The 25,945-nt window shown below is 41.7% G+C and overlaps 2 protein-coding genes across 5 annotated transcripts in view; one reads left to right on the forward strand and one right to left on the reverse strand.

The window, feature by feature from the left end:
* fam91a1 (family with sequence similarity 91 member A1) lies at positions 1–21,263 on the reverse strand. Of its 2 annotated transcripts, none has more exons than XM_019264311.2 (24): positions 20,980–21,260; positions 19,891–19,975; positions 19,030–19,181; positions 17,160–17,217; positions 15,201–15,268; positions 14,856–14,969; positions 14,250–14,340; positions 12,917–12,979; positions 12,542–12,648; positions 12,306–12,344; positions 10,263–10,375; positions 9,773–9,882; positions 9,197–9,309; positions 9,011–9,097; positions 8,765–8,894; positions 6,809–6,957; positions 5,983–6,117; positions 4,852–4,965; positions 4,676–4,748; positions 4,427–4,573; positions 3,903–4,004; positions 3,640–3,763; positions 3,436–3,505; positions 1–2,270 (listed from the first exon to the last, which is right to left on the reverse strand). In XM_019264311.2, exons 1-24 carry the CDS (start codon positions 21,049–21,051, stop codon positions 2,085–2,087), a joined length of 2,502 nt encoding a protein of 833 aa, XP_019119856.1. In that variant the 5' UTR covers positions 21,052–21,260; the 3' UTR covers positions 1–2,084. The 2 variants fall into 2 exon arrangements, with proteins under 2 accessions (XP_019119856.1, XP_019119857.1); XM_019264312.2 differs by having other exon boundaries at positions 2,085–2,270; positions 9,197–9,306; positions 20,980–21,263.
* The window catches only part of klhl38a (kelch-like family member 38a), an 11,074-nt gene continuing 6,368 nt past the window's right edge, over positions 21,240–25,945 (forward strand). Inside the window, exon 1 of one of the 3 annotated variants that reach the window (XM_019264314.2) lies at positions 21,240–21,349. Coding sequence is in view for 1 of the 3 variants with exons in the window: in XM_027286216.1 (XP_027142017.1) it covers positions 21,504–21,523 (20 nt within the window). In the remaining 2 variants the exon portion in view is untranslated. Of the gene's footprint in view, positions 21,350–21,496; positions 21,524–25,209; positions 25,592–25,945 lie in introns of those variants that run through there. The other 2 variants (XM_027286216.1, XM_010736123.3) reach the window with 2 other exon arrangements.

Here is a 25,945-nt window from a genome sequence, read left to right on the forward strand (position 1 = left end):
TTTTTTTTTTTTAAAACCCATTTAATTACAAGAGCGTCATCATTATTAACTCAGTCAATGATATTCACAGTCCCATTAAATAAGCTACAACAAAGAGTTCCTAAAATATAGGCTGACATACAAAACTAGCATTTTTTTTAAAAACACTGTGGTGGATGTATACCTCAGGGAGGATGGGGGGGTATCTAGGATAACCGAGTACTGCAACTAGATAACAGACAGGCAGGATTAAGATGGGACTCTTATTGTGAAAGGTAGGCATGTATGAAAACACACCGAGAGTGAGGTGTACAATACACACGCATACACAACACACACACACGCACACACAACAGTTTCTACACAGTCGTCATGCTTCAATGGGACCTCGTGTTAGTCTTTTTTTTTCTCTATTTCAGCATCACGTTATTAGAAATAACCACAAGTGGGTCAAAAACTGCAGATTCCTTCAAAAAAAAAAAAAAGAGAGAGAAGAAACTGAACAAAATGGGTTATCACTAAATGCAATAAAAAAGTATTCTTGGAGCCACACACACCATCACATCTCTGAGACGCTGGGCAAAGCATTAGCATTTCCATCCCATGGGTCTGTGTTAGCCACAGCGAAAGTTGCCGTCTTCTCTCTAGACTACAAACCCCGTTTCTCGAAAACATGGTGTAAACAGAATACCATGGAGAGTGCAGTGGGCCGGCCAAGTGTGGACCGCACTGCACACAAGCTGGAGTCGATCCAGGGAGAGATACTGGCAGACGACAGGCCTGGGTCAAACACACAGACCTGACTGTTCCCATTCTATGATATTAGGTACACTTGGTTAAACTTGTCGAATTCTTAACACGAGTTGGTAGTTTGTGATCCAATGTTGTTGCTTTAATTGGACGCATACACTTGATGAAATGCACAAAAATCATTTGTAAAATAAAAAAATAAAATAAAAAAAGGCAGAAAAAACTAAACATAAGCAAATCAAATCCAGAGATTTGATCAAAGACCTGGGAGTTTTGATTGGCTGACAGTGATAAGGCAGAGAAAAAAAAAAGAAAAGACAGTAAAAGATTTAAAAAAAAAAAATCATTATACAAGAAAAGAAAATGGTCTTTGGTGTTTCTCTTGTACTGAAAAAGAAAGAATGATAGATTTTCTTTTTAAAAAAAAGAACAAAACAGCAGCTTCTCTGATGCCTGTCTGAGTTTCTAAGAGGAAACACTTTCTTGTGAAGAACGTGAGCTCTAATATCATGTGCGCACTACAACAGATCCAACATAAAAAAAATACATGACATTACTTCATCCACAGGTTTGTTTGAAATCCTGCACAGTGCAAACAATAAATGCCCCCGATATTGATTACGAGTAAAGAGGAAAGTTGTTTGTTTTTTTTTGTTTTTTTTGTTTTAATGGTACGAGTTGTGCAACGGTATCATGCATCAGATCACTTAACATGAGACGACACGGGGAGGCAGCGGGGCTCTGTATCTGGACTCCAGTTCAAAGACTTGGTCCTGGAATATGCATATCGTCAAATGATTCCTGAAGAAGTCTGTTCAACACTTTGTTTATTTTGTGGGTCATTTTTAGAACATCTATACGATATCAACCACTTTTACACTTCGCTCTCGAGGATCACAAAACATCCACTGATTGAAAGGGTCAGGTCGGGTCAGGTCAGGTTGGGGGGGGGGGGACTAGTCAGTGAAGAACAGCCTTTGTGTTTCCAGTTAAATGGCGTTCCAGGTTATATGCTGTTTACCTGCATCATTGTTATATATTGTGATATTAGCACCACTCCAACAGATAACACTGCCTTGCTACAAATACGAGGAATCACAGAGGAGAACAGCGGGACGGGGTGGGGGTGGGGGGTGGGACTAGTGTTGGCAACGCTGTCAGAAGAATGATTCCTCATACAGTAGGTTAATGACAAAGTGCAGGCGAGGCTAAATTTCCCATGAGTGGATACTGACTGACAAGAGGGCGATGCTTCTGAATGAGTTTGTTTCCTTGTGATCAGATATGAAGATGCAGGGATGGACCTCCAATAAGAATTTTTCCTCAAATCTGGAAGTTTTGGGGGGGGGGGGGCTTTATGTGGGTTGGTCCTTCTGCAGAGCTGAGATGTCCAGGGGAGGAGGGGCCCGCCCGCTCCACTCCTTCAGCTGCCCGTCCTTGAAGAGGAGGTTGAGGGCGGGCAGGGGGACACCGGACTCCGCCGGGGGCTGACTGAGAGGGTTCGACACGCCGCTGTCCAGGTCAGCGGGCAGGATGCCGTCCTGCCAACACAGGGGCGAAAGTCACATATCAGAACACCGGGAAGAGCAGATGATATATGTAGGACAAGGATACATTTCTCTGGGTTAAAAGAAAAAAACAAACAAAAAAAAAAAAAAAACAGGAACGGCGAGGTAGTCTGATTTAAAGTCTGTGAGCGATTCCTAAAACATCCATATACTAAATCATGTGGCTGAGAATTTGTGTATAAATTATACAGACGGGGGTCAAGAGGCTTAGTTACATCAGCAAGGTCTGTGTCATGGGCAGACAGCACACAGAGGAGACAGGATGTTTTAAACTGAAACTACATATTTATCATGCCCTTCCATTATTAATATTTTTTCTCTCAAATCATGTTTTTTTCCACCAAAATTTCCATTTGCAAATCAACACAGTACCTCATTTTTATCTCAACCCATTTCTCACCGTGTTACTGGGTCACCATAAAAATGGTCATTTTGTCTCCTCTTTCTTTGGTTTCTCTTGTGACTACAAGTGAAACACACTACTGCATGTTTAGTATGTAATGAATGAATAAAATAAAACACCTTTAATTAGAAGTCTATTCTTATATTAGCTGTGGGTCATCTCGTAACAATATCTTCATTGGTTTGACAAACTGATTAAGATGCCTACTAAATGAGGAGGAACTGAATAATAAAAGAATAATTTATCATCTAATCAATATGCATTAAAAATAAAAAGGTTTAATGAAATAGCTGCTGGGAGCAGTCATGGTCACTGATAATTGTTTTAAGCACGTTATATCAAAATTATGACTCATTCATAAGAAAAAAACACACCTTAGTGCCGCTCGTGTTTATTCGTTTAGATTTAATTATACTGTTTACTCGTGTGGAGAAATCTTTCCTCACAGCTTAAATATCTCATTAACTTGAGATAACAAATTCATGTTTTTTTTTCTCCACATTGGACGTCACATTGTGACTACAAACTCAAAAATCTACAAAACACAGCACTAAAGACATCTGTTGTATCTCAACTAGATAAAACCACAATTCTACCCATCGGTGTTCATGTGAATTCATTCAAACAGACTCAATCTGTGAAATTAAACTCAAATTTAACTGGATATTGTTTTCTCTTTTCTTTCCTGCGAGTATTTTCAAGTGTTGACGTGTAGAGACAGCAGAGTGTTTTTACCTGGAATGATTGAACGAAGCTCAGCACCTTCAGCGATAGCTTTCGGCTCGAATGAAGTAGCTCTTGAAGGCTGAAAAGACACCAAAGCTAAAGTCTAGACCGGCTACAGTGCACGTCTTTACACTTGCCTCAATGTTTTAAACACAAGTGAGATTTTTGAGGATGCCTGGTGTTTTTTTTTTTATGTTTGTTTGTTTTTTTTACCTTTCACTGCTGCACAGTTTGTGCGAGGCGATTTTTCGACACACTTTGCGGTTGAGCTCCGAGCTGAAGAGGGGCATGCCGAAGCACAGTTCAAGAGGGACCCACTCGTCTTCAGATGAAAGGGCTGAAAGAAAGGGATTGTAACACACCTTATTACAGCATGAGGCGCATTAAGACGGACATGTTGGTTTGGAATCCAACATGGGATCACAATTTAACCATTTAACTGACTCTCAAAGTTAAAGATTAAAAAGTAGACCTACTGTCTGTCTTTGCTTTGCCGTCCCCGTTGTTTTCTTCTGTCACGAGCTCAAAGGACTCAGTGCTGCCGTTGGTGTCCAGACCTCCGCCTAGATGCGTGTCCCCTTGAAGAAAAGAAGCAAATCTCCATCAGCTCTAAGGCTGTTACTAGATAACAACTTGAATGTCCTTCACTTAAACAGTTTTTTGCTTGTGCTGAATAATGATCTGTCAATTTAAATAAACTGTGCATGAATATTTACGTTAAACAGAACCTGTGCTCACTTGCATCAGCAAGATTCGATCGGTAAATCTCAAAGTAAAGGCTAACACTGTTCGATCCACATCCATTAGCAAAGGCTAGCACGATAAGGGGCACAATTATGCAGACAAACAGCATAATTAAACTGGACTGTGAGCACTCTTTATTTAATTTGCACTGCCGGTGCCAACAGCCATCAGAGCCAAGGACATTGTTACTAATTCAACTACAGGTCTTGTCTCTCGATGCTCACATAGACACGTTTTTGCATTAGCTTCTAACTACCTCTGCACTCAGTGCTGTCGCTGGCCCTGCGACGGTGCCTGTTGTTGGAGTTGAGCATGGTGATGTAGCCACACTGGTGCTCCAGGTCCACCTGCTCCTTCAGCTTCTGCAGCGCCTTGTGCGTGCACATGTTGGAGTAGGAGAACTCTGCGCAGAGGCGACACAGACGTCCATATAAAAACATGTCATATTCTGTAAAATGTCAGCTTCGTTGTGATTTCACAGCTTTATCCACATGTAATAACTCACCTGTTTTCAGATCTTCCTCATCAAAAGGGAACGGGATGTGAACGGTTTCTCCATGGCCGTGCATGCCATGACCCTGAAGGTTACACACATACATAAATACATACAGTACAGTTTATTTGCAACGCAGTGAGTCTTGGAAGCCATTATAGCTTGTGTGTGTGTGTGTGTGTGCTCACCTGAATAAGTACAGCAGAGTGTGTGAGGGCGTCGTTGAGCATGGTCAGCACGTTGGATGTAGGGACGACTCCAGGGTCGTGACCCCAGGAGGTGATCAACAACCTGTCGTAGACCTGGACAGTGAAAAACAAAACAAAACAATGCCTCAGCAAAAAGATTCTTCCACTGCTCCTAACCACTGAAACAATCAGGACTGTGGTGTGATGGTGTACAGCATCAAGGGATGCCGCATCATGCACCATACTGAGTCATGATACATAATAGGAAGAATGCTTTTCATGTCATATAGCTATCTTAAAGACTCTTGACACAAGGTAGCGTGGAGTAATAAAATAAATAAGAAGAATGAGCAACGCACAATACAAAGAAAATGCATTCATAGGTCTCTACATGTACTCACTAGGTTTATTGTCAGAGATGAAAAACAAAGAGTGGAAGCATGACAACATCTCCGTTCACACCGACTTGTCAACCTTCCACCTCCCAGCTGCTATCTTACAGTGCTATGACTTTTGCATGGCTTTTCCCCACAGAATCACAGCTTTCTAAAATAAATTAGGTGTTGTTGTTTTCTGTTTTGTTAACTGTTGTCAGCTCTGAAAGTGGAGAATAGGTTGTTACTACAGTGAAGAAAAAAACGGTTCATACGAATGAAATGAGAAGCAGACAAGTCGAAAAATATATGCTGCTGTCTAAGTGACCTATTTGCATGGTATTACCTGTCCCACCTTTAGAATTTACTGCATCAAACTCTCTTTTGTGCCCCGTCTTACATTCCCAGGATAGTTTTGAAAAAATTCCAAGACAGTATGAAGCTTTGGCGGAGGAAAATGCAGGTGCGCGGTGTGGTATGTCTGTGATTGTGACGCGCCAGGTGCTTTGTTGTTGAGAAGTAAAGGTTGACGAAAGGGGCAAAGGAGGCCTTGATTTTTACCTCCTGCGCTCTGATTATCTGCTCCTCCGGCTGAAACAGCAAGGTCAAACTTTTAAAAATGGCAGGTGTCAAAGAAGAAAGAGTGTCCGATCCCGTCTTTGACGTATTGTCTTTCTTGTCACGTGGGGCTGATACAGAGATGTGTACCTACACTTATTTCACCTTCCTACCTGACTGATCATTAGTTCGGGCTAACCTGGAATATGTCCGGCAGTTTGCGGAGCCTGGAGCCTTTGGAGAGCAGCAGAGATGGCGGGCCTTGGCCGGTCACATGGTACAGGTACAGCTTGAACCAGATGGAGCTCACCTCGGGGATGGCCGGGCCAATGTGCTGCAGGAAGAAACAAACAGGCACACATACGTAAGTGTACAGGAGCAGAACTAACGCGGACACATGTAAACATCCTCCGGCATTCTTTCCTGTTTAATAATTCACATAAACCCTTTAAATGAACAAAATAGAGAGTTTAGAGTAACGGACAAAGGAGAATAATTGCGTCTGTGTTGTTCTTCTCTCTGAGAAGCCGGAATTGAAGCCGCTATTAGCGATGTGAGCAGAAAACAAAAGAAAAGAATTCACTGAATTCCACTTCGCTGAATCCCAGCAGTGTGAGAATAAACAGCAGCGTGAATGGAACAACAAGAGTTTAACTTCTTTCCCTCTGTCTCTCCGAGCTCAGCTAGAAAGCTGGACTGTGGCCAGGCAGAGGAATTACTCATGAGCCTTGCCTCCCCTCCTCTCTCTCTCTCCCTCCATCTCCCCTTTGTGTGGTTTTGTTGTTGGGGGAAACTGCAGGATGAGCGCTCCCACAAAGTATGCACACACACAGTCACAAATCACCCCGGGGCACACACACAAGTGTGTACACACGGTAAGAGGACAAACCCAACCAAACGGGAGCGCACACCTACAATCTGTTAGGCTAAAACAAACAAACGTGCAACTCTACGGGCACAACGCACAACATCCTGGCACGCTGCACATCGTGCCCCTCTGCTCTCCCTCCGTCCAGGTGTCGTACCTGAGGCGTGCAGCTGCTGATGGGTCTGATCTCGTTACTGAGCGGCGCCATCGAGACGAGCAGCTTGTAGTTCTTGTTGAGGACGCGGCTGCAGGTGGCTTGGTCCAGACCCAGCAGGCTCTCACAGCGCAGCATGTCCAAGGGGAAACCTAGTCGGGAGAGAAAAAACAGGGGTTGGCACAACTTTTATACCAAATCGGCTGGGAAGAAAGCGTAAGTGATCAGTCGGACTTACTTACTGTAAGTTTACCAGACAAATATGGGAGCGGTGTAACTCTGAGCAAGAAAGCAAATCTCCCCCCCAAAACAAAGAACTTTTTTTTTATGTGAAGAAGCGGAGGAAGAAGGGCAAATAAAGCTCCTGGAAGTTTCTCCCCACTGTGGATAGATCACATCCAGATTGCACAATAAAGATTCTTTCTTTCTTTATAGCTGTGGTGTTAAGACGAGCGCTCTCTCCAAGGTGACTTATAAAGAACGCCCTCTCGAAAGGACACAGGTGTCAACTTGATATTCTTGTCGATTTAATCACCTCTTTTACACTAAATATATAATGAAGATGCAAGAGGTCTATGTCCTGCTGAGTGTTGATTAACAGATAAATCAGGAGCAGAGATGACGCTGACGAAGCTCATGTTTAGATTCATTCCACAACATAAAGAGCGAACAATCCTTCACACGAGCCGCGGCAGCTGCCTCGTACTGTAAAGTCTGAGGGAGGCTCGGATGAGAGATTTTTCTCAAGCTGATAATCATTCATTTCCATAATTTACACCACAGTCTGCCATCAACACCATGTGGTGCTGCACTGAGGAGTCTAGACTGTTAAGACATTACAATTTGCCACACTTCCTACTCCAACAATCATCGGATCATCACTAGACTGCTGTATCATTGTGGGCTTTGTTCAGCTTCTCCAGCCTGCAGCCTCTCAGTGTGCTCGCTCCTCGGGAGACGCCTGGAGCAGCAAAGCTGAGGAGGACTGAGAGATGAGACAATCAAAAAGTGAGGCACGCAGCCAAACCAAACAAACGGCATCTGGTGGCACTACATTGAAACTCAGAGCTTTGCTTTGTCGTCACTGGACGACTCGCTCTTTGCTGTTCCCTCTAGAGATTCTAGCAGAACAATACGGCTTCGCTCTCGTGGCACGTTAGTGAGTCTAGAAATCGTGACCACATTCAAGAGGAACTATTCAGGCAGACAGAAATTTGCCAAAAGCAGCACAAATAGAAGATCCACCTCCCCTGCGTTGTTTCATTGAGAGTTTCTGGTTTTATCCAAAAGTTTTTCACATGAAAATAACTTTTTAAAGCTTCATTAATTATTGATTTCCCAAAAAACACGTTCAAGTAGTTGCATGGGTCTCATTTACAAGTAACTGTTTGCAGCAACTGTGGTAATGATAGCTCAGAATATCTTTTTGACAACAGTTAAGATGAAACAAAAGTGTTAAAATGAGCCTCAGCTACACCAAAACAATTTTCTGTTTTCACCTGGTTTTTAATACTTACATCAACAGACACAATTCTGTCTTTCACTGAACATAATGAGCCATTTGTGCTTTGAATCATACACACATTAGCACACACACAGAGTCCTTCCACCACATTGACTGCCACCTCCCAGCTCACCTTAAATTTCAGTCTGATTGATACGTGGCATTTTGAAATTGATTTTGAAACAACGATTACAAAACGCTGCCTGCATTTTTAATCACAGCTGATGTCAGCTGTGCGCAGACGACGGGCAAAAATATGAGTTTCTGTTCTATTAGCTTGCTGCTGAGGCTGGAAAGGCACCGAAAACCAAACTCCAGCCGTGTAGTAATACACAAAAACACATCTGGACTGCAAGCTGGCTATTTTTATATGCACAGACATGTACAGGTGTCTGTTCCAGGTCTTGCTCCTGTAGTCCTCTGTGAAAGGAATAACAAAGGGGGTGCATAATTACCTATATTTGGGATATCAGGTCCCTGGTCTTGAGTGAGTTCTTTGTTATAGCGCAGGAAGAGGATGGTATTTTTCAGGGTCAGAGCGTGGTCAAAGTAACGCTGGGCCTCGCCTTCTGCTGTGCTTTCCACCTGGAGATACAGAAACGAGAAAATAAGTTAAAGAGTGTCTGCATGCATATTTGTGGTGTGAGCATGTACAAATTAGCACTAGCAATTCTTTATTTTCTTTCCATCGTCGGTCTCACCTTCTCCAACTCGGCCAGGAAGCTGTCCAGAGTCTCATCGGACAGCTTACCCACCTCGAACATGGTCACTGCATGACTCTTCAGGTTCTGATAGAGGACGCAGACACAGACGAATCAAGAAACGCGGTCGATATGATCTAAGTCTTTTCATATTTGACAATCTGTGTGGTCACATTCGTCACTAACCGGAGACAGGTTGCCCATCATGAGGAAGGCTGTGAGGGTAGAGTCAAACAGGAAGGCGATCCTCTTTGTGGGTGCGGCTGGGATGCTCAGGCTGCTGACGCTGCCTGTGTCTGCTGCAGAGACGTTACACAAGGTTAATGCATGTAATAGCACAACTGCGTCATTCTTAAATTGAGGATATGAACTTGTGACGAACTACTGTAAGTCCCTTTGTCAAAGTGCCTAATTTTAATTTATTAAGATGATGAACAGCCACTTTGATAACACTTTGTTAGTCTGTGCAACCCAACAGTGCCACCTTAACACGCATAACAAAGTTAAAATTAGACCAAAAATGAGACCATTTTAGACAAACACTTATTAATGTGAGAATGACTTTCAGAAGCACGACTGAGCTTTCCTAGGGATTAATTAGCACTCCTGCTTCAAAACTTCCAAAGTAATGTTCAGAAAGTGCTTTGTGAGCATACATCAGGATGTGTATTTATCTGCATACACTGCAGAGTTTGTGCACGTGTGTGTGTGTGTGTGTGTGTGTGTGTGTGTGTGTGTATGCATGTGTGTGACCAGACAGACCTTGGTCTTCCAGACTGGTGGTGTCTGTGTCGGTGGCTGAGGAGCCTCCCTCCATGACAGGACTGCCCTGCTCCCAGGACAGCAGCATCTTCTGAGGGTCCATGGTGCTCCTAACACAGACGACGGAGACACAGTGAATGAAAGAAAAAAAAAAAGAAAAAAAAAAATCACCATCACCACAAACAACCCAGACAAGTCATTTAAATATTTTATCATTTAGAAAAAGATTTTTTTTTACTGATGAAGAGCATAAGTAATTTACAAGGATATATAATTTCTTCCACATGAGAGTGAGTATCAGTAACAGTATGTAAAAGACTGAATCATTCCAAAGAAATGTCGCCTTCAGCGTTTTATCAATTTTGACATTTTGACAAGAAAATGCTTCTAAAAATATAAAATAATGAAATTTAATGGGACAAATATGGCACCACTGCCACTACAGGATGACGGGTGGTTGATAATGGCTGCCTGCACAGGTGGCACATACTTGAGTCGGTTGACAGATGGGGCGTTCTTCCAGGTGGGGTGGAGCTGGTCTGAGGAGAACACCTGACCTTTCTTTACAGCGAAGCCGAGGCGACAGTACATGGACACTGCATTCTGATTTTAAAAAAACACAGTTGCAATTTGATACATCTCTTTTAGTCTTATATTGTTACATTACATTACATTACATTACATAGATTATCAACATGAAACCTGTCTTGTACATGTCTAAGAAAAATGAAGGTCTATTTTTGACAGCTTCTTCTTGTCTGATTGCTGGTGTTATCTCAAGTCAGAATGGTGAGTGTTGTGCTGTTATTCAAAAGGAGATGATGCCAAAACTTTGAGCCACAGATTGTTTTTGCAGTGAAAATAACTGGCTCTATATGTAGTCGATATGCAGAGGAATTAAAAAAAATTATGTTCATACGTATTTGTGGAAAGATATTTCACAAACTGTTAACTAATAAAATTTCACACTGCAGTAAACACGCACCACACCGAGTATTTCACATGTTTCTAAGACAAAACCTATAAAATCTAATTAAATATATGTTAAAAAAAGACAAAGATTTACCATTTCAGTACTATCTATACAATGTGAAGGCAGGATGAATGTGTAGTCCAAAAAAAACTTTAACTAATGGACTCGATTTGCTGGTTATACAAAGATTGCTTCTGTCCCAGAGGGTCAGATTCTACTGACATCATTGTGAAGGTCTAGAAGAGCCTAAAAACTACCTGAATACTCAGGTATGACCTGTTGCTCATTAAGGGGGTGATGCCCCCTTAATGAGGGACAGGATCTACATATAATAAAAAGTCATTACTCTTCTTATTCTTTGGTGAAAAAAAAAACGAAACTCTTGGCAGCCTTTGTCATTATTTCCTTAATTTATACAGTTATCAACGTGTCTTGATGTTGAATCTTTTATTCAGGCTGAACAGGTCGCCTCAGTCAAGTATGGCACGCCTGATTGCTTTCCACACCTTAATGCCCGGTGGTGCAAGCTCAGGTCAACTCTCAGTCACCCCTCTTATCATATCAAAAGAAGCACAGCGATGAAAATTTTTTTCAAGTGACTCAGGCCATGAGGTAGTCATTACGCAGGAGAAAGTTAAACTCAAGTCACGATGGGAAAAGTTTGACACAAAGGAGACCTCTCAGACATCTCAATCATCTCTGAAGTTACAAGCTTTCTCCGGGAGAATCGCTGCAGTTGCTTCTCTGAGTGCCGCTTTTCAGCGGCAAGATTGAGATGAGACAGAGAGACAGAGGGAGTTCAGCTCTTCAGACTGGAGGTCATAACACTGGGAGGGCGTTTGACTTTGTGTCGGATGGTGAGGGAATAGGAAACTTGGGGAAACTGGGTCAAACGCGAGCACCAATTCAACTGGAATGGTGACGCTCAGCTCTCTGGTCACAGGGAATGATGGATCTTTTCTGAAATGATGTGCATGTTTGTGTGTGTGTGTATGTGTCAGAGTCTAGCTCTCAAGTGTGTGTACGTGTGTTGAGTTTGTATCCCGAATGAAACCACCAAAGAGTACAGATATATCTGTTTGCTAGGCATCATAATAACCATGCCTCTCTCACCAATTTGCACACTATTCATTTGAAAAGCCAACAAAAAAATGGCAATTCACTACTGTCAAAAAATTATATACATTTATACAACAAATTGCCAGGATCCAAATTTAATATTAGCGCACCTTTGGAAGGCAAATTCAAACGGAGTGAAGTGAAAAATGGCAATGCCAAACTTCTTCCAAAAATCTTTGTCTCCAAAAATCAGAAAAGGTCTGTTATTTCTTTCCAGTGCTACACTGTGTGCCTTCAAGCACACAGAGAGGCAAAAAGCGAGTGTCAAAAATCTCTTCAATGCCACAGCGGAATCAGAGAAAATTACCTCTCCGTTTTGTCAGTGGCGATTTTGAAAGCGGGGCCAGCCACACTCCCCACATCTATCCCTCCACTTGTGAAAAAAAGTACTTTAGTCTACACATTACAATTGGACTCATTCTGAAGCAAGTGGATACCAACCTTCACTAAACCCAAGTCAATCTCCAACACGTTTGCCAGCTGAGAGACACAGAGAGAGAGAGAGAGAGAGAGAGAGAGAGAGAGAGAGAGAGAGAGGGAGAGGGAGAGGGAGAGGGAGGGAGGGAGAGAGAGAGAGAAAAATAGTTGATCGATAAACACACAATCGCACACAAAGATGATATTACATTCAATGAGCACAGCGGGAAAGAACAATGAAAAATATTTCTGAAGCCTACCTCCGCTACGTTTGTCTGCTCATCAATAGACACAAAGATTTTGTAGAGAAGCGTTTCGAAGTAATCACCCTGAACGCGGTTCATGACAAAGCCTTCCAGTGGGGGCACTGAGACACACGAACAATGAGTGCAAACATTTCACACAGATATCTTACATTGTTTTATTTTGAAAAGCATTGTTTCCTCCCTACTTAAATACTGTGTGCACCTGTAATGACCCCATTATGCAATGCTTCAGATCAGTGCAAGCCCATTACCCATAATAGTCTGTTCTCACAGTTGTAATTTAGGTACATACTCTGTTTAGTCAAGGTAATCACTCAAGGGAGGGTAATAGGAGGATGTTTAAACAGACACACACACACACACACACACCTGAGATGCAGCTGTCATCAGATATGGGAACATCCAAGTAGATGAAGCCCCGGTTGTACAAGCCTGGAGTGTGCACAGGTACAGAATAATTAGACATTATGTCCATTAACGTTGTGGAAAAACAAATCTCACAAAACAAATTACTTATTAAACTTCTTCCGTGTAGAACAGAAAATTGTACATGTGAGCGTGGTGGAAAAAAAATTGAGGCCAATCAAATCTCATTTTAACAGCTACTTGTATTCAAATTGCTCGCCGTCTCCTGCATTTAATTGTATTTGTTCCCACTCAGGAACCAGCACTCCAGAGGTTGAGGTTCATCACTGTCAAACTGTTCTCTAATTAACATATAAACTGCGCGGACACAACCATCGCTCCCCGTGCTTCAGCTTTGAAATTCACACCAGCGCGCTGATCAAAGACCTTAAACTGCAATTAGTTTCAGCCTCCTTCTACTTTATATCAAAATCCCATTACTATTACTTTCCTGGAAATAAAGCATTACTGCTAAGTTCATACTGCGCCGGTGGGCAGATAAAAATAGTCGAACTAAATCAGTCAGGCAGAGTTTTCAAACATCTCTTTCTGTCCCCAACTGCTATCGCATGCACTAATATATTATTTAAACGGTTAATATATTAAATAATACAAGATCTCAAGATGTTGTTGCTAAGGGACTGTAAAGCTATGAGAAAACAGTTGTAACGTGCTTCCACAATTCCTGTTCAAACAAGATGCAAAAGCAGAAGTAATTCCAAGAGCACCAGATCAAATATGGAAAAAAGGGAGACAGAAAATTCACTCTGAAAGCCTCTAAATGCAAAAGTCCAGATGCATTAATGGTATGTTAAAATAAATAAATAAATAAAGCAGCTTTTAGGTTTTGGAGGTTTGAAAAGCGACATTGTGGAGTGTTACCACTCTCACTTTAGATCATATCTGGCTGCTTTTATCAAGAAAAAAAAAAAAAAAACTTCGACGTGTGGACAGGAGCTGAGGATCGGAACACCAACCCTGTCATCAGTGGATGACCCACTTTACTTCACAGCCATCGCACAACGATGTGAATTTAAAAAGGTATTTTATTCAGCAGTGGTCATTCAAATGATTTTGTGTCCACTTCCATTTACATACACGAAGGAAACAGAATATTAGAAATAATATCAAGTACAATGCAAAAACACTACTAGCTTTGGCCTCAATTACCCCATCGAGTTGAAAAAAAAAATGATACATAAATGTTGTCTTATTAGGATAATTAGTAAACCAAAGGTGTTAACGTCTGCAGACAAAGTTGTTTCCAATGGGAACATAACATGTGACAGATACTCACTTAAGACCACATTGTACTCCATCGATCCAGCCAGCTGAGGACCAGAATCTATCATCTTATCAATGGCTTTTTTCTCTGCCGGAGAGCAGATCTGTAATTACACACATCAACACACATGCTACGTTAGAGCGCCGCTGTACATGCGGGTTTGTTTCCATGGATATCAAAACAGTGACAGTGTAGTCTCTGGGAAGGAAGGAAAACATTTGCATATTATAACTATGTGGATTCCTAGACTGTTCTGCAGTGTTTCTTTCTTTCTTGTGGAAGGGAGAAGAAGTGTCGGGAACTCGGCAGGTATTTATTTTTAGTCAGGTGAGATGCGTTGCAGGGGCTCATGGGATGAACAGTTGTAGCTTGGTGGGTTAAAGTGTATGAATTTCAATGATAGCTCAGGGTAAAGATGGCACCAACACATCATTCTCTCACTTAATTTGTAGATCTATGATACATGAAATGTACATAAAGGGAAGGAAATTAAATGCCTAAACTCACGTCCTCCCTCCTCCCACCCTATCAGCACGTCATCCATCCCGGCCTGCTATCACTATGAACCAAACTGAACTGAAACATGCAAAAGAAAAAGAAGCAGAGCTCTTAGCTCACCCTGATATCGTCCTCAGTGATGTAGCCTGTCTGAGCCACCCACCACGGCTCCACAGAGATTTCCACCGGTTTGGCCGGCAACAGGTCCCGCGCCGACTTCCTGCGGAAGAATTTCTGACAAAGTGGACAAAAGGTGGAACAGGTTTGGTGAGATCGAGTCACTAAAATCTAATAACTGTTAAGTGCTTATATTGTCATTTTAAAAATATTCAGAACAGCTTGAGTGTGCCACATTTACAGGTACATTTAGGAGGATGTGAATATGAACAAATGAACTAGCTTAATGTATGAGCTTTTATTCTATAATTGATCATTATAAAAGGCTATATCAGTATCATGTCTTACTTTGGAAGACCTGCACTGATTCATCAGGTCAATGTACTGGTTTCTCCCAATGCCAAGCAGCCGCAGACCTGTGGGATGATGAGAAACATTAGCGAGTAAAACTCAATCATGCCTCAGTTAACTGGCCATGAACTTGTAATCGCTGCACATTAACACCACGGCAAATAAATCTGGCTGCAGTGCAGCTGCAAAAGTGTCTCTGGTATTTTTCTATTACAGCCTCTGAGGATTTACAAGAAAAAAAAAAAAGAGAGAGACAATTACAGCGAGGAGAAAAGTTTGAGAATTATTTTTTTCTGGAGATTTCCAACTTCATATTGGGGAGAGAGAGCGTCACAAGTGGTAACTGTGACTCATCCTAACTGTGCTGAGGGAGCGCGTCCACGCAAATACCCACACACCTTCTCTGGGACAATCCCCTGACACACATACAAGCAACTACTGATCCACCTACCAACATACACAGATCCAACTACAACATGTGCATGCATTTTTTTCTATCTGTATTCAAATGAACAGATATCCTGTGTTTGAGGAACTACTGGGCAACGGTATGCAAATGCAAAGTTGGCCTCAAAGGGAAGTTCGCATTTTGGCCACCTAATGCAGCAGAATCCTACACGCGTATCCTCCCATTTCACAGAGACACAGACACAACACACAAACATCCACCCACGTAAAAAAAACTCTCACACTGCCTCTCCATCCACCCACTTCTGCATGACACACTTCCAGAGCTCCTCCAGGGAGATTAGAGGAGAGAGGCCCGGGCGAGCAGGGCAGCCTGCCGACAGCCTTCTGTCTTCGCCGCGTGAAGGTCCTGTACTGCCAGGACTCAGACGCTCACAGGCCAAAGCCAGGGCCTGCTTCACTCGACAGCAGAAAGCTACGACTGCCCATACACTTGACTTTCAGCTTTGATGCAATCCTAACCTGGTTTTGCAAGAATTTCTGAGGAACGCTGCACCTCAGTAACATATCACAAAAAAAACAAACAACATTTGGTTTTTGAGAAGCATTTTTGATCACCATGAAATGAGATTTCTATAAGTTAATCCAAAAACCACTTGGCTGGTGCTCTTGTTTGGTTATGGAAAAACAAAGAAATGTGTTATGCTTATTAGTTATGCTCATCAGCGGGCTTTGAAAGCCATTTCTCTCATAAACCTTTAAAACCAGTGTGGGATTTGTTTGCTATTCAACCGGAGTAGTAGAGGGCTTTCCTATCAGCTCTCCAGCATTTAAACACAACAAAATCACTCCAACTTCCCGTCAGGAAAACTAAACAACAGACATATGCTACACCTGCCAACAGGCGAGCACCAGGTGCCAAAAACTCGACTTTCTAAAAAAATCATTGAGACTTATGTTGCAAGTTAAGCAAAGCTGTGAATTGTAATTTGTGTTCGAGAAGCAGTTTTACAAAAGACAAAGAAAACAAACACTGATTGGCTTAATTGATCTGCAAATTATTTTCATAATTAACTGGAAAAGCTAAAGGTGACATCTTTAAAGAGTCAAATATACATAAATAAATCATTTTAATTATGTTTGGCTTAAAAACAACTGCCAATTAATTTTCTGTCATTCAGCTTCATGAAGATCTGATATGAATCATACAGAATCGTCAGATATCCGTTAAAGATCTTCAGTTTAAAGTGCCCCTCAGATGACCTCATGACCCCGAGCTTCCTGAAAACTTTGACTGTTCTATCACCGCCCGCATACACTGTCAGCGCTTTAAAAACAAGAACTGTGAAAGAATAATAAAAAGAGACAGAGAGAGACCAGAGACGCAGAGATAGCGCGAGTGGTGGGAGGTACACAGAACTCCAGTAAAGGCATTTCAGCATTGTCAGAGAGAGAGAGAGAGAGAGAGAGAGAGAGAGAGAGAGAGAGAGAGAGAGAGAGAGAGAGAGAGAAGGGGGAACTGAGGAAAAAGGTTAAAAAAAAACTCACAGTCAGCAGCAGTGAAGTTGGGCAACGAGTCGTAACTCTTCTCACTGTTCATAATATCCTGTAGGTGCAAAAAAAAAGAAAAAGAGAGAGAGAAGAAAGGAGACAGGGGAAAGAAGAATTAAACTCATTTTTACTCTCCTCATTTCTAGGCCCCCTGACTCTGATTAATAACAGGATTAACAGATCAGGGCAGCCGTGCTAATTTCTACTCCCAGTTTTCATTAAGTGTTTAAGTCGGATTATCAGAATATGACATAGCCTTTGGCAATTTAGTGGCCACAATTAAAGCTCAGTCAAGTTCAGTTTAGCGTGCACAGGAAAGACGGTGAAGTCTTTTTATGTACGAGCTGAAACCTTTTAAATCGTGTTTATGAGCTCAAGTCATAAAACACAAGACGAGTAAGTCATATCTGTTCTGATGAAATTGGGAAGTATGCTAAATGTGGAAGAGTCAAATGTGGCAGCTTGCATCTGCACACACACTCACACGCGAAACACACATAATATTATTGAAATCATATCCAAGTGCAATCATATCCAAATTGCAGAAGCTCAGTTTTTTTACATGTGCTGTTTCAGAACATCTCCTTAAACTGTTATTAATGAAACACTATGGTTCTACAGAGATTCCTTGCCTACAATCACGTCATCATTTTAGTTTGTTTTTTCTGTGAAAATGAAATTGGAATGTTATCAATCCCACTAAAATCATGACTCATATCACAATATCTTTCAAAAAAAAAAAAAAAAAAATCACATGTTATATATTATAAGATTTTTCGCATATTATTCAGCCATCTTATTGTACGTGGTTCAGATTACTTTTCAAAGGCAGCACTCCCAGCCGTGCGAACACATGGCTCAGTAATCAAATAGAGAATGTCAGAAGTCAAGGAGAACCCGGCTGGTCACAGTCTCCGACAGACTGCTTCTCTGTGAGCCCGGTGGTGCCAGCCTCAAACAACACACTGAGCTTTATCAGTGAGAGTGAGCCGTCATGCGGACCGAGCCCAAACTGACTGCAGAGCAAACAGCAAAGATTTTTCTCTGGGTGTGTTTGTCCTGGGATCAGTCTCCCCCGAGCTGGTACACAAAGCTTCACCAGACATTGACTGACACCTAGTGCCTGACTGATGCCAAATCTATCAACATGGGAAATACATGACACCATATGCTGCAATATCTCACACACTAACTGAATATATCTAATGACTAAATGCACTCTACGTAATGTTTCCTAACATTTACATGGAAATGCGCTCACTCAGCCAGTGACGCACAGAGGCTTCCTCCTCTATACATACAGACTATATAATTATGATGTGGCTGCACAAATGACACCTTTTCAGTAGATCTATTCAGGTACACGGTATATTTCAATTATCCGAGTAACAAAGCACATTAGTCATGACAGCAGGGAGTCGTAAAAAGCTCAGATCCTTCTTATTATAATGTTTTTTGTGCATTCTGTTTGGTCGGAAACTGACATTTCTGCAGCTGTTTCCAGGGATGCTTGCACTGAAGACATTGTTCAGTTTAAATTAAGAGAGACTGGATGTTTCCAAACCAATTAGAGCATCTTTGCTGCTGCACAATAAGAATTCCTGCTCTGTGCCTTTGAGTTTACCCAGCTCATTGTTCTGAATGCACAGATGAAATTGTGAAATCACCATGTTATTGTCTTGGGTTTCCAGACAGAAGCCAACGCCGCACCACTGAATCAGCCGGAGCTTTTTTAGATGGATGTTCAGGTGTTCGAGAAGCTGCTTACTGAGATCATGATAAAAGATATATGGCTGAGGCTTAGCCTTGCCACATCTCTGTTCCTCTCTGCACTGCAGCAGCAGCAGCAGCACCAGCGGTTTCTTACCTCCATGATTCCTATGTAATATGAGAATGGAGTGACCCGCAGCCCTTTGACCATGATGTCAGACAGGTGGTAGGGGTACAGCATCAGGTGTTCCCGGCTGTACTTCAGGAGCTCCTCATAATACTTGCGTTCATCTTTCCTCACATGGCGCACTGCTCATAAAAACACACACACACACACACACACACACACACACACACACAGAGCAGTCAGGTCACAGCTAGAGGTCAGTGTTCATACAGTATACAATCTATACCAGATCAATCCAGGTTAAAAAAAGGAGCATTGATCCTGAAGAAGCACCACAAGGTCACAATTCATTAGATAAACTGATAATTACACAGAGACTTTGATTGACATATTACTTAACTGGTAATAGAATCACTTTCTTGGTTATTGAAGACAAGCATAAGGATAAGGATAGTGTTGATGACACTCGATCTGTATAACCTGTTTAGACACAGTGTACCAATCAATATTATTATTATTGTTCCTGTTTCGTCTGCACGTTGGCCTAGCCTGGTGCAGCTATAGTTTGCACTAAGCTGTCTTTTTTAAGACACACCTAGCTAAAGCTAATACAGTCTAAATAATGAGATCAATCCAACTATCCTGACAGCAGGATTTATCGCAGGGCTGTTGAATTAGAACAAATTCCTTCAAGCTAAAATGTACCTGACAAACTGGAAACTGAGCGTACCCTTGGTCAGTACAGAAACAGGCTTTATTACTGTGCTATCAAACACAAGAGGATTTGTTCGCCCCTTTATCTTTTAATCCCGTGCATCATTGCGATGTGCGTAGCTGTACAAGATGTACATGAAGCGAGTGGAGCTGGGTGTGAGGGACAAACTTGCTCACCTAGGTTATTGCGGAATCGCAGCTGGTTGCGGATGCTGTACAGCAGAACGTGCTTCTCATATTCACGCTGCGAGTTCCCCAAACTCTGCAGAGCAACAACAACAAAAACATGGTGAGATTAACCTGCGAGAGGACAAAATGAGCTACCACACTTTCCTACCACTGTTAATACAATTGATGGAAGCCCAAAATTTAGCATCAAACACAATCAAATTGGTAGTATGCAACAAATAAACCCAAAACTAAAACAATGAAGATATTTACAGGAATGCAACGATCAAATACACCAAATATTGGCCTTATCGGGTGAATCGGCTATGATGTGGCTGATTCACTTGAATTCAATTTCTTTGTCAGTGTTGTTAGAAAATTCACTGTTAGTGCACATTCATTCATTCACAGCAGGCTACCCTCTCGGGTTTCAGTGCCACAGCAATTTCAGACCTCTGGATCTTAGTGAAGATTTAAAAAATAAAACAATGATGAGATCAGATCTGAACCTTCATGCATCTATACATCTTTTCAACTGTATTAGCACACACTCTCGGGCCCCACATTTTCTGGTTGTGTAACCCAGCTTTGGTGAGGATGCTGAAGGATGCAGGCAGCAGCACACAAAGCTGCTGTGCTGGATGTACAGACACCCGCCTCCACCTCCAACACGATGAATGGCATGACTATTAATAGTAAAATAAACATCCTTCATATTTCTCCACAATGCGTGTTTGGCGCACAAACAGGTGCGAACATTTACAGGTGACATTCACGCGCTGACACGTCATGTGGCGCGCGCCGCCTATCAAACGAACGGTCATGTGATGTCAGCGAAGTTAAAGCAGGGAGGCAGCCTGGCTGCAATGTAATGTAACGTAATGTAATGTAACGTAACGTAATGTAACGTAACGTAATGGTCAGCTATGGCTCCGGTTGAGCGGTGAGGAGGTTAGCGAGTCTCCTGACAGCTGCCCGTCCACAGAGAGAGGGAGCACCGCGGTGACATTGACAGGTTCCCCCCCCCCCCCTCTTCCTTCCAGGACACAGCGGTGCTCCCGGCTCCCTCTGCCCGGAGGTAACGTGAACACACCGTACCTGTTTGACATTAGCAGGGAGCTTGTTCCACGGATAATTCTGCCTGATGTGAAATTCCACGTCCGTGTTCATCGCTAGCTAGTTAGCTGGCTACGAGCAAAGACTCCCCGGAGACGGATCAGAAACGGGCAAGTCCACGGTGACTTCACCCTCCCCCCGACACCCAGCAGCCGAGCGAGCAGACCCTCCACCAGATACGAAGAGATGTTTTATCCGGTGATTATTGTCCCTTCACAATAAACGCTCACTTCCTTGTTGTATTTTCGAACAAGCCGTTCGTCACGCTCGTGGCCACCTTCGTCACTTCCTGTCGAGGCGTGACCGTGGATGTGAATGGAGCTGCACCGAGACCCGAGGAGACAAATGAGAGGTGATGGGGGGTCTGATTATCCGTGCCATGGGAATTAATGCTTCACATCAAAACGTTGTGTTTGTTATTAAGACAGACACACTGAGCAGGGTGTCAGGTGTGCTGAGATCATGCACGGATTAACCTGCTGCAGGGTGGGCCAAAAAGGGCAAACATGAGCTGCTGGGTCTCAAGGTGGGGTCCATATTTTCTGATCTTATATATAATATATAGTATATAATAGATATATATATATATATATATATATATATATGTATATATAGATAATATCTTTATCAACAAATATCATTTAAAAAAAATACTATAAGCCACCAATGGGTAAGACCATTTCAGCAACAATCCCATTCATTCATGAAGAGCTTAAAATAGATCATGAATACACATATGGGGACTATTTTCAGCCATGGATTAATACACATTTGGTGACCCAGTGCAACAGATGATGTGTTTTTAATAGTTTTATTTTGAGCTCTGTAGGCTCAAAGGAACAAAGATACTGTATTGTTATATGTAGAGTTAGTCTATGTTGTAATAATATACCTGAATCTGGCCCACATTTTACTGTGTTGTAATTTAATTAAATACAAAAAACTATTTAGCAACATAGGTTCCTGGAGTTCTGGGTCCTCAGCGTAGTTGCCTGGTTCGGTGGGTTTATATTCCAAGCTTGGTTGAGATGCATGTGATGAATCAAGGAAGGTTTCTCCACCTCCATTATGAGGTCTAAAATGTTAGACATGCTACCCACACAGGGTGTTAGATGCTTTTATTTACTTTTTTATTTTGTGTAAAAGTGATAATACTGGAATGATTATTCAAAGCCTCAAGGTTGGGTTTCAAGTTCATCCTCATGTCTTCATTGACAAAACATCATCATTATAGTGCCTTAAGAAAAAAAAACCTATAATACAAAACGTGATATAACAGTCTTTCAAATCCACAGTTGTAGTACTCGAGATCTCGTCTCCGAAATTTACTGTTTTTTTTACTCGGTCATGTTTGTCATATTATTCACTTAATAATGTTGAGTTTGTCGCGCAATGGTTTCATAATTAACTGAGAATACTTTAACACTTTAAAAAGTTGTTCCACAGTCTGTAGTTATTGAGCAAACACCTGCATGGCACAGAAAGTTAAAGAGAGGTTTTCCACGAGCCCACAGCTGCAAAGTTATTCTAACAAATAAAACTCAGTATTTTATGAAGCAGGTCAGTAAAAAAAAGTCAATATAACCTAAAACTTCATGCTTCAAATGGCACCAATAACTTGACTTATTTCAAATTTTACTTTTTCGTCACTGTTAACTGCTGTTAGCCGTCGCTGCCCTCCTTCACACACACAACGTCAAAGAGAAACTCTGCAACAGCGTCCAAAGGAAAACACACAACAGTCTGTAAATCCTGCAATACGCCGACTGAGAAGGCTACGAGGCCTCACCCAAAGAGACATGGTGAATATTAGCCACATGTTGGCTACCTAAGTTATCTAAATACTGTCTGTTTTTGGTCGTGACTTGGTCTCAACCCCTCAAAGTCTTGGTATTCTTGGTTTTGGTACTCTCTGGTCTTGATCTTGACCCCTCAAAGTCTTGGTCTCAGTCTTGATACACTCTGGTCTTGGTCTTGACTTGGTCTCAGTTTAGCTGGTCTTGACTACAACACTGTTGAAATCACTTTCTGTTTCCAGGAATGAGCACTCTTTATATTTTCCCACAACATTGTGGGTTGGTCTGCCACTTTAGAATAACACAAAACAGTACATGAGAATGGTGCTTCGTTATGTTCTTAACTGACCTATATTTATCATGCATTCTTACCATCATAAAGCTTTACGTTCTAAATAAGATTTATTGAACATATCTAAATATACCCTTAAAGAAATGCTTTTGCAGAATTTGGAAATTCCTTTAAGTAAATCTGATTTTAGTGCATAATTAAAGTTTGCAATAGGAATGTCACTGGATTAAAAATAGTGAGGTTTCAAGCCAGTAAGTGAAAGCGGAAAATTTTAATCCTCATCTTGCACCTCGACGCATTTATTTAAAGAAACTGGTCTCTGTCAGATTTTCAGCTTCACCCCTAAAGAAGTCTGTCATGCACATCATGACCCATGAGCAAGAAGCTGTCACTTGGTAACTGGTAACAGAGTGTAGGATTTCACTGTGTGACAAAGTCCACCAAAGCTACTTGTGCTCGCATGTCATGATGTCTGACTTGCTGACAGCTCACTTTCTTGTAGCTATGTCATTCAATATGTCCCGATGTAACTCCAGTTCCTTGTCATGTGCTGTTAAACAAACATGACAATATTTCATCTCACTGCCTCAGGTGTTGCAAGGACAAGTACAAGATAAGGATAAAAAAAGACTTCTCTTAGAGATATCAACTTTGAGGAAGGCGAGGATCAGAACCACGTCTGTCACTGGAGAGTAAGAGTGGAAACATGAGGCCATGACATAAAAGGAGAATATATTTCATTTATTTTTTAATCGCGCCCATCAGTGACTCTAAATAATGTTACGAGAGATTCTGTCCAGATTCATTTTTATCTTGCAGCAAAGTATAAGAATCTACTGCTCATTTCTCTGTATCACTGTTCCCAGTCTTTGGCTTGTGACCCCTTAAAATAAGATGATATCTGCGGGTGACCTGGTTTTGTTTCAATGTGGATATGAGTTATGAGCAGTTTTCCTTCTCACACTGGTTAATTTTTGACCAAAAAGAAAAAGTGTCAAGCCAAAAGTCAACATTGACTTACTATTTTCACCCAAAACATTACTTTTCCTAAACCCAACTAAGTAGTTGTGTTGTCTAAGCCAAACCAAATGGTGCAAAGTTTATACCTATAATAATAAGTCAACCAAGTGTAAAAAAAAAAAAAATCTTCATCAACTTTACTTGGGACACAAACCCCCAGTGTCATGGGTGAAAGTCCTCTTCCATGAAGTCTGCCATATTGTGTCACCATGTTCTTACAGTAACTCAGAATGGACAAACCAAACACTGGCTCTAGATATGGCCTTTCATGTGGGCCTCACCACTAGATGTCACTAAATCCAACACACTGCACCTTTAAATTTGATTTTAGAAAAATCTTGAAACACATCTGTAATGTAATAGTTTTCATTGTTACTGACAGGGTCTGCCATTCCTACCCTGGATTCAAATACACAAGATGATGAATGTAAAGTCTGGCTGTTTGTAATTTTATATAATTGATACTAACAGTTACTATAACACCTTATTAGATGTGTACTGCTTTACTCATTAATAATTACTGATGCCATATTATGCCAATATTTCTGGTTTTACCACGGGTAACCACATTTGGGGTGCTGTGACCCACAACTTGGAAACCATTACTCTATATCAGCCAAGGAGTTCTCTACATTGTATTATTCCACTGTACTGGGATAGTATATTTTAAATGTGTGATATAAAAAATAAAAAAAAACATCACTAAACGCTCAAATTTCATCAGGTCAAATGCCACTGAGTGACCACAGTCTCTGCATGACAACCAGGGTTGAGGGTCATGAATGCTATATGGCACTGTGGCACACACATTGCTACATGGTAACTGACACCTGAGACAGGTGTGCAGTAGTAGTAGTGGTAACAGGAGCCATGTCCATCTGTGCATACTCGCAGACAACACACAGAACCAGCACCACACCTTGAAGCAGACAGAGCCCACTTCTTACAGCTGTTTCCCCTGATCAAGCTGGCCCATCAGCGCTGCTCTATATTTACTTTCATCCTGGGTTACACACGAGGGAGGAGGAGGAGGAGGACTTAAACAGCACAGGGAGATGGGCAAGGGTTAGCAGCTCAGGGACACTTTGATTAAACACCAGCCCGGGTGGGCTCGATGGCTGAGTCAGGACCCTGTGATGATTCTTCCTCCCCTGGCTATTGTAAACACTCGCTCCACTGGACCCTGGCAGAGCTGTTAAGCCGGCAACTGGGTACCAAACAGCTCTCTGTCACATGAGAGGCCTGGCTGGAGTCACAGTGGCCCAGGATACTATTCTTAGCTGCAGGAATGTATACAGTGGCCTCATGGCGAGCTCCACAGCGCCTAACTGGAGAGCCTCGCTGTTTCTCGTTGTCATGCTCCTTTTCTCTCCCTGACTACACCACCCACTTTCTCTCTGGATAATGTTTTGATTCTCTTTCGATTGGAACTGATATTTCTTCTGAGCAGACATTTTGGATATTATTGAATTTCTGAGGGCAGGAGGTAAGGATTCACTCAGCCAGAGATGTCGTTGATGAACTGGCAGAAGGTTCATCAGCCAAACATTTGAAACGAATATGATATTTAAGAGCTTCAATACAGAGTTTTTATTGTTTATAAGCCAAATTGTTTGATTTTCTCAATAGCCTCAGTATCCTCAATTGTATCCTCTTCTTATTCATTTTGATCATCAGTGCTCTCAGGTTTAAGGGAGTCAGACACTTCTGATATAATCCAGCTGTGCCACATTTACAATGTTGTATTGATAACATATTTATAAATCTGTTTTGGTGTTTGGCTATAGTGTTAAGAGTTTTTTAAAAATCTTTTTAAATCTATAATTGGTCACACAAAGCC

Source organism: Larimichthys crocea, chromosome XIII, assembly GCF_000972845.2.
Source record: "Larimichthys crocea isolate SSNF chromosome XIII, L_crocea_2.0, whole genome shotgun sequence".
Classification (NCBI taxonomy): domain Eukaryota; kingdom Metazoa; phylum Chordata; class Actinopteri; family Sciaenidae; genus Larimichthys; species Larimichthys crocea.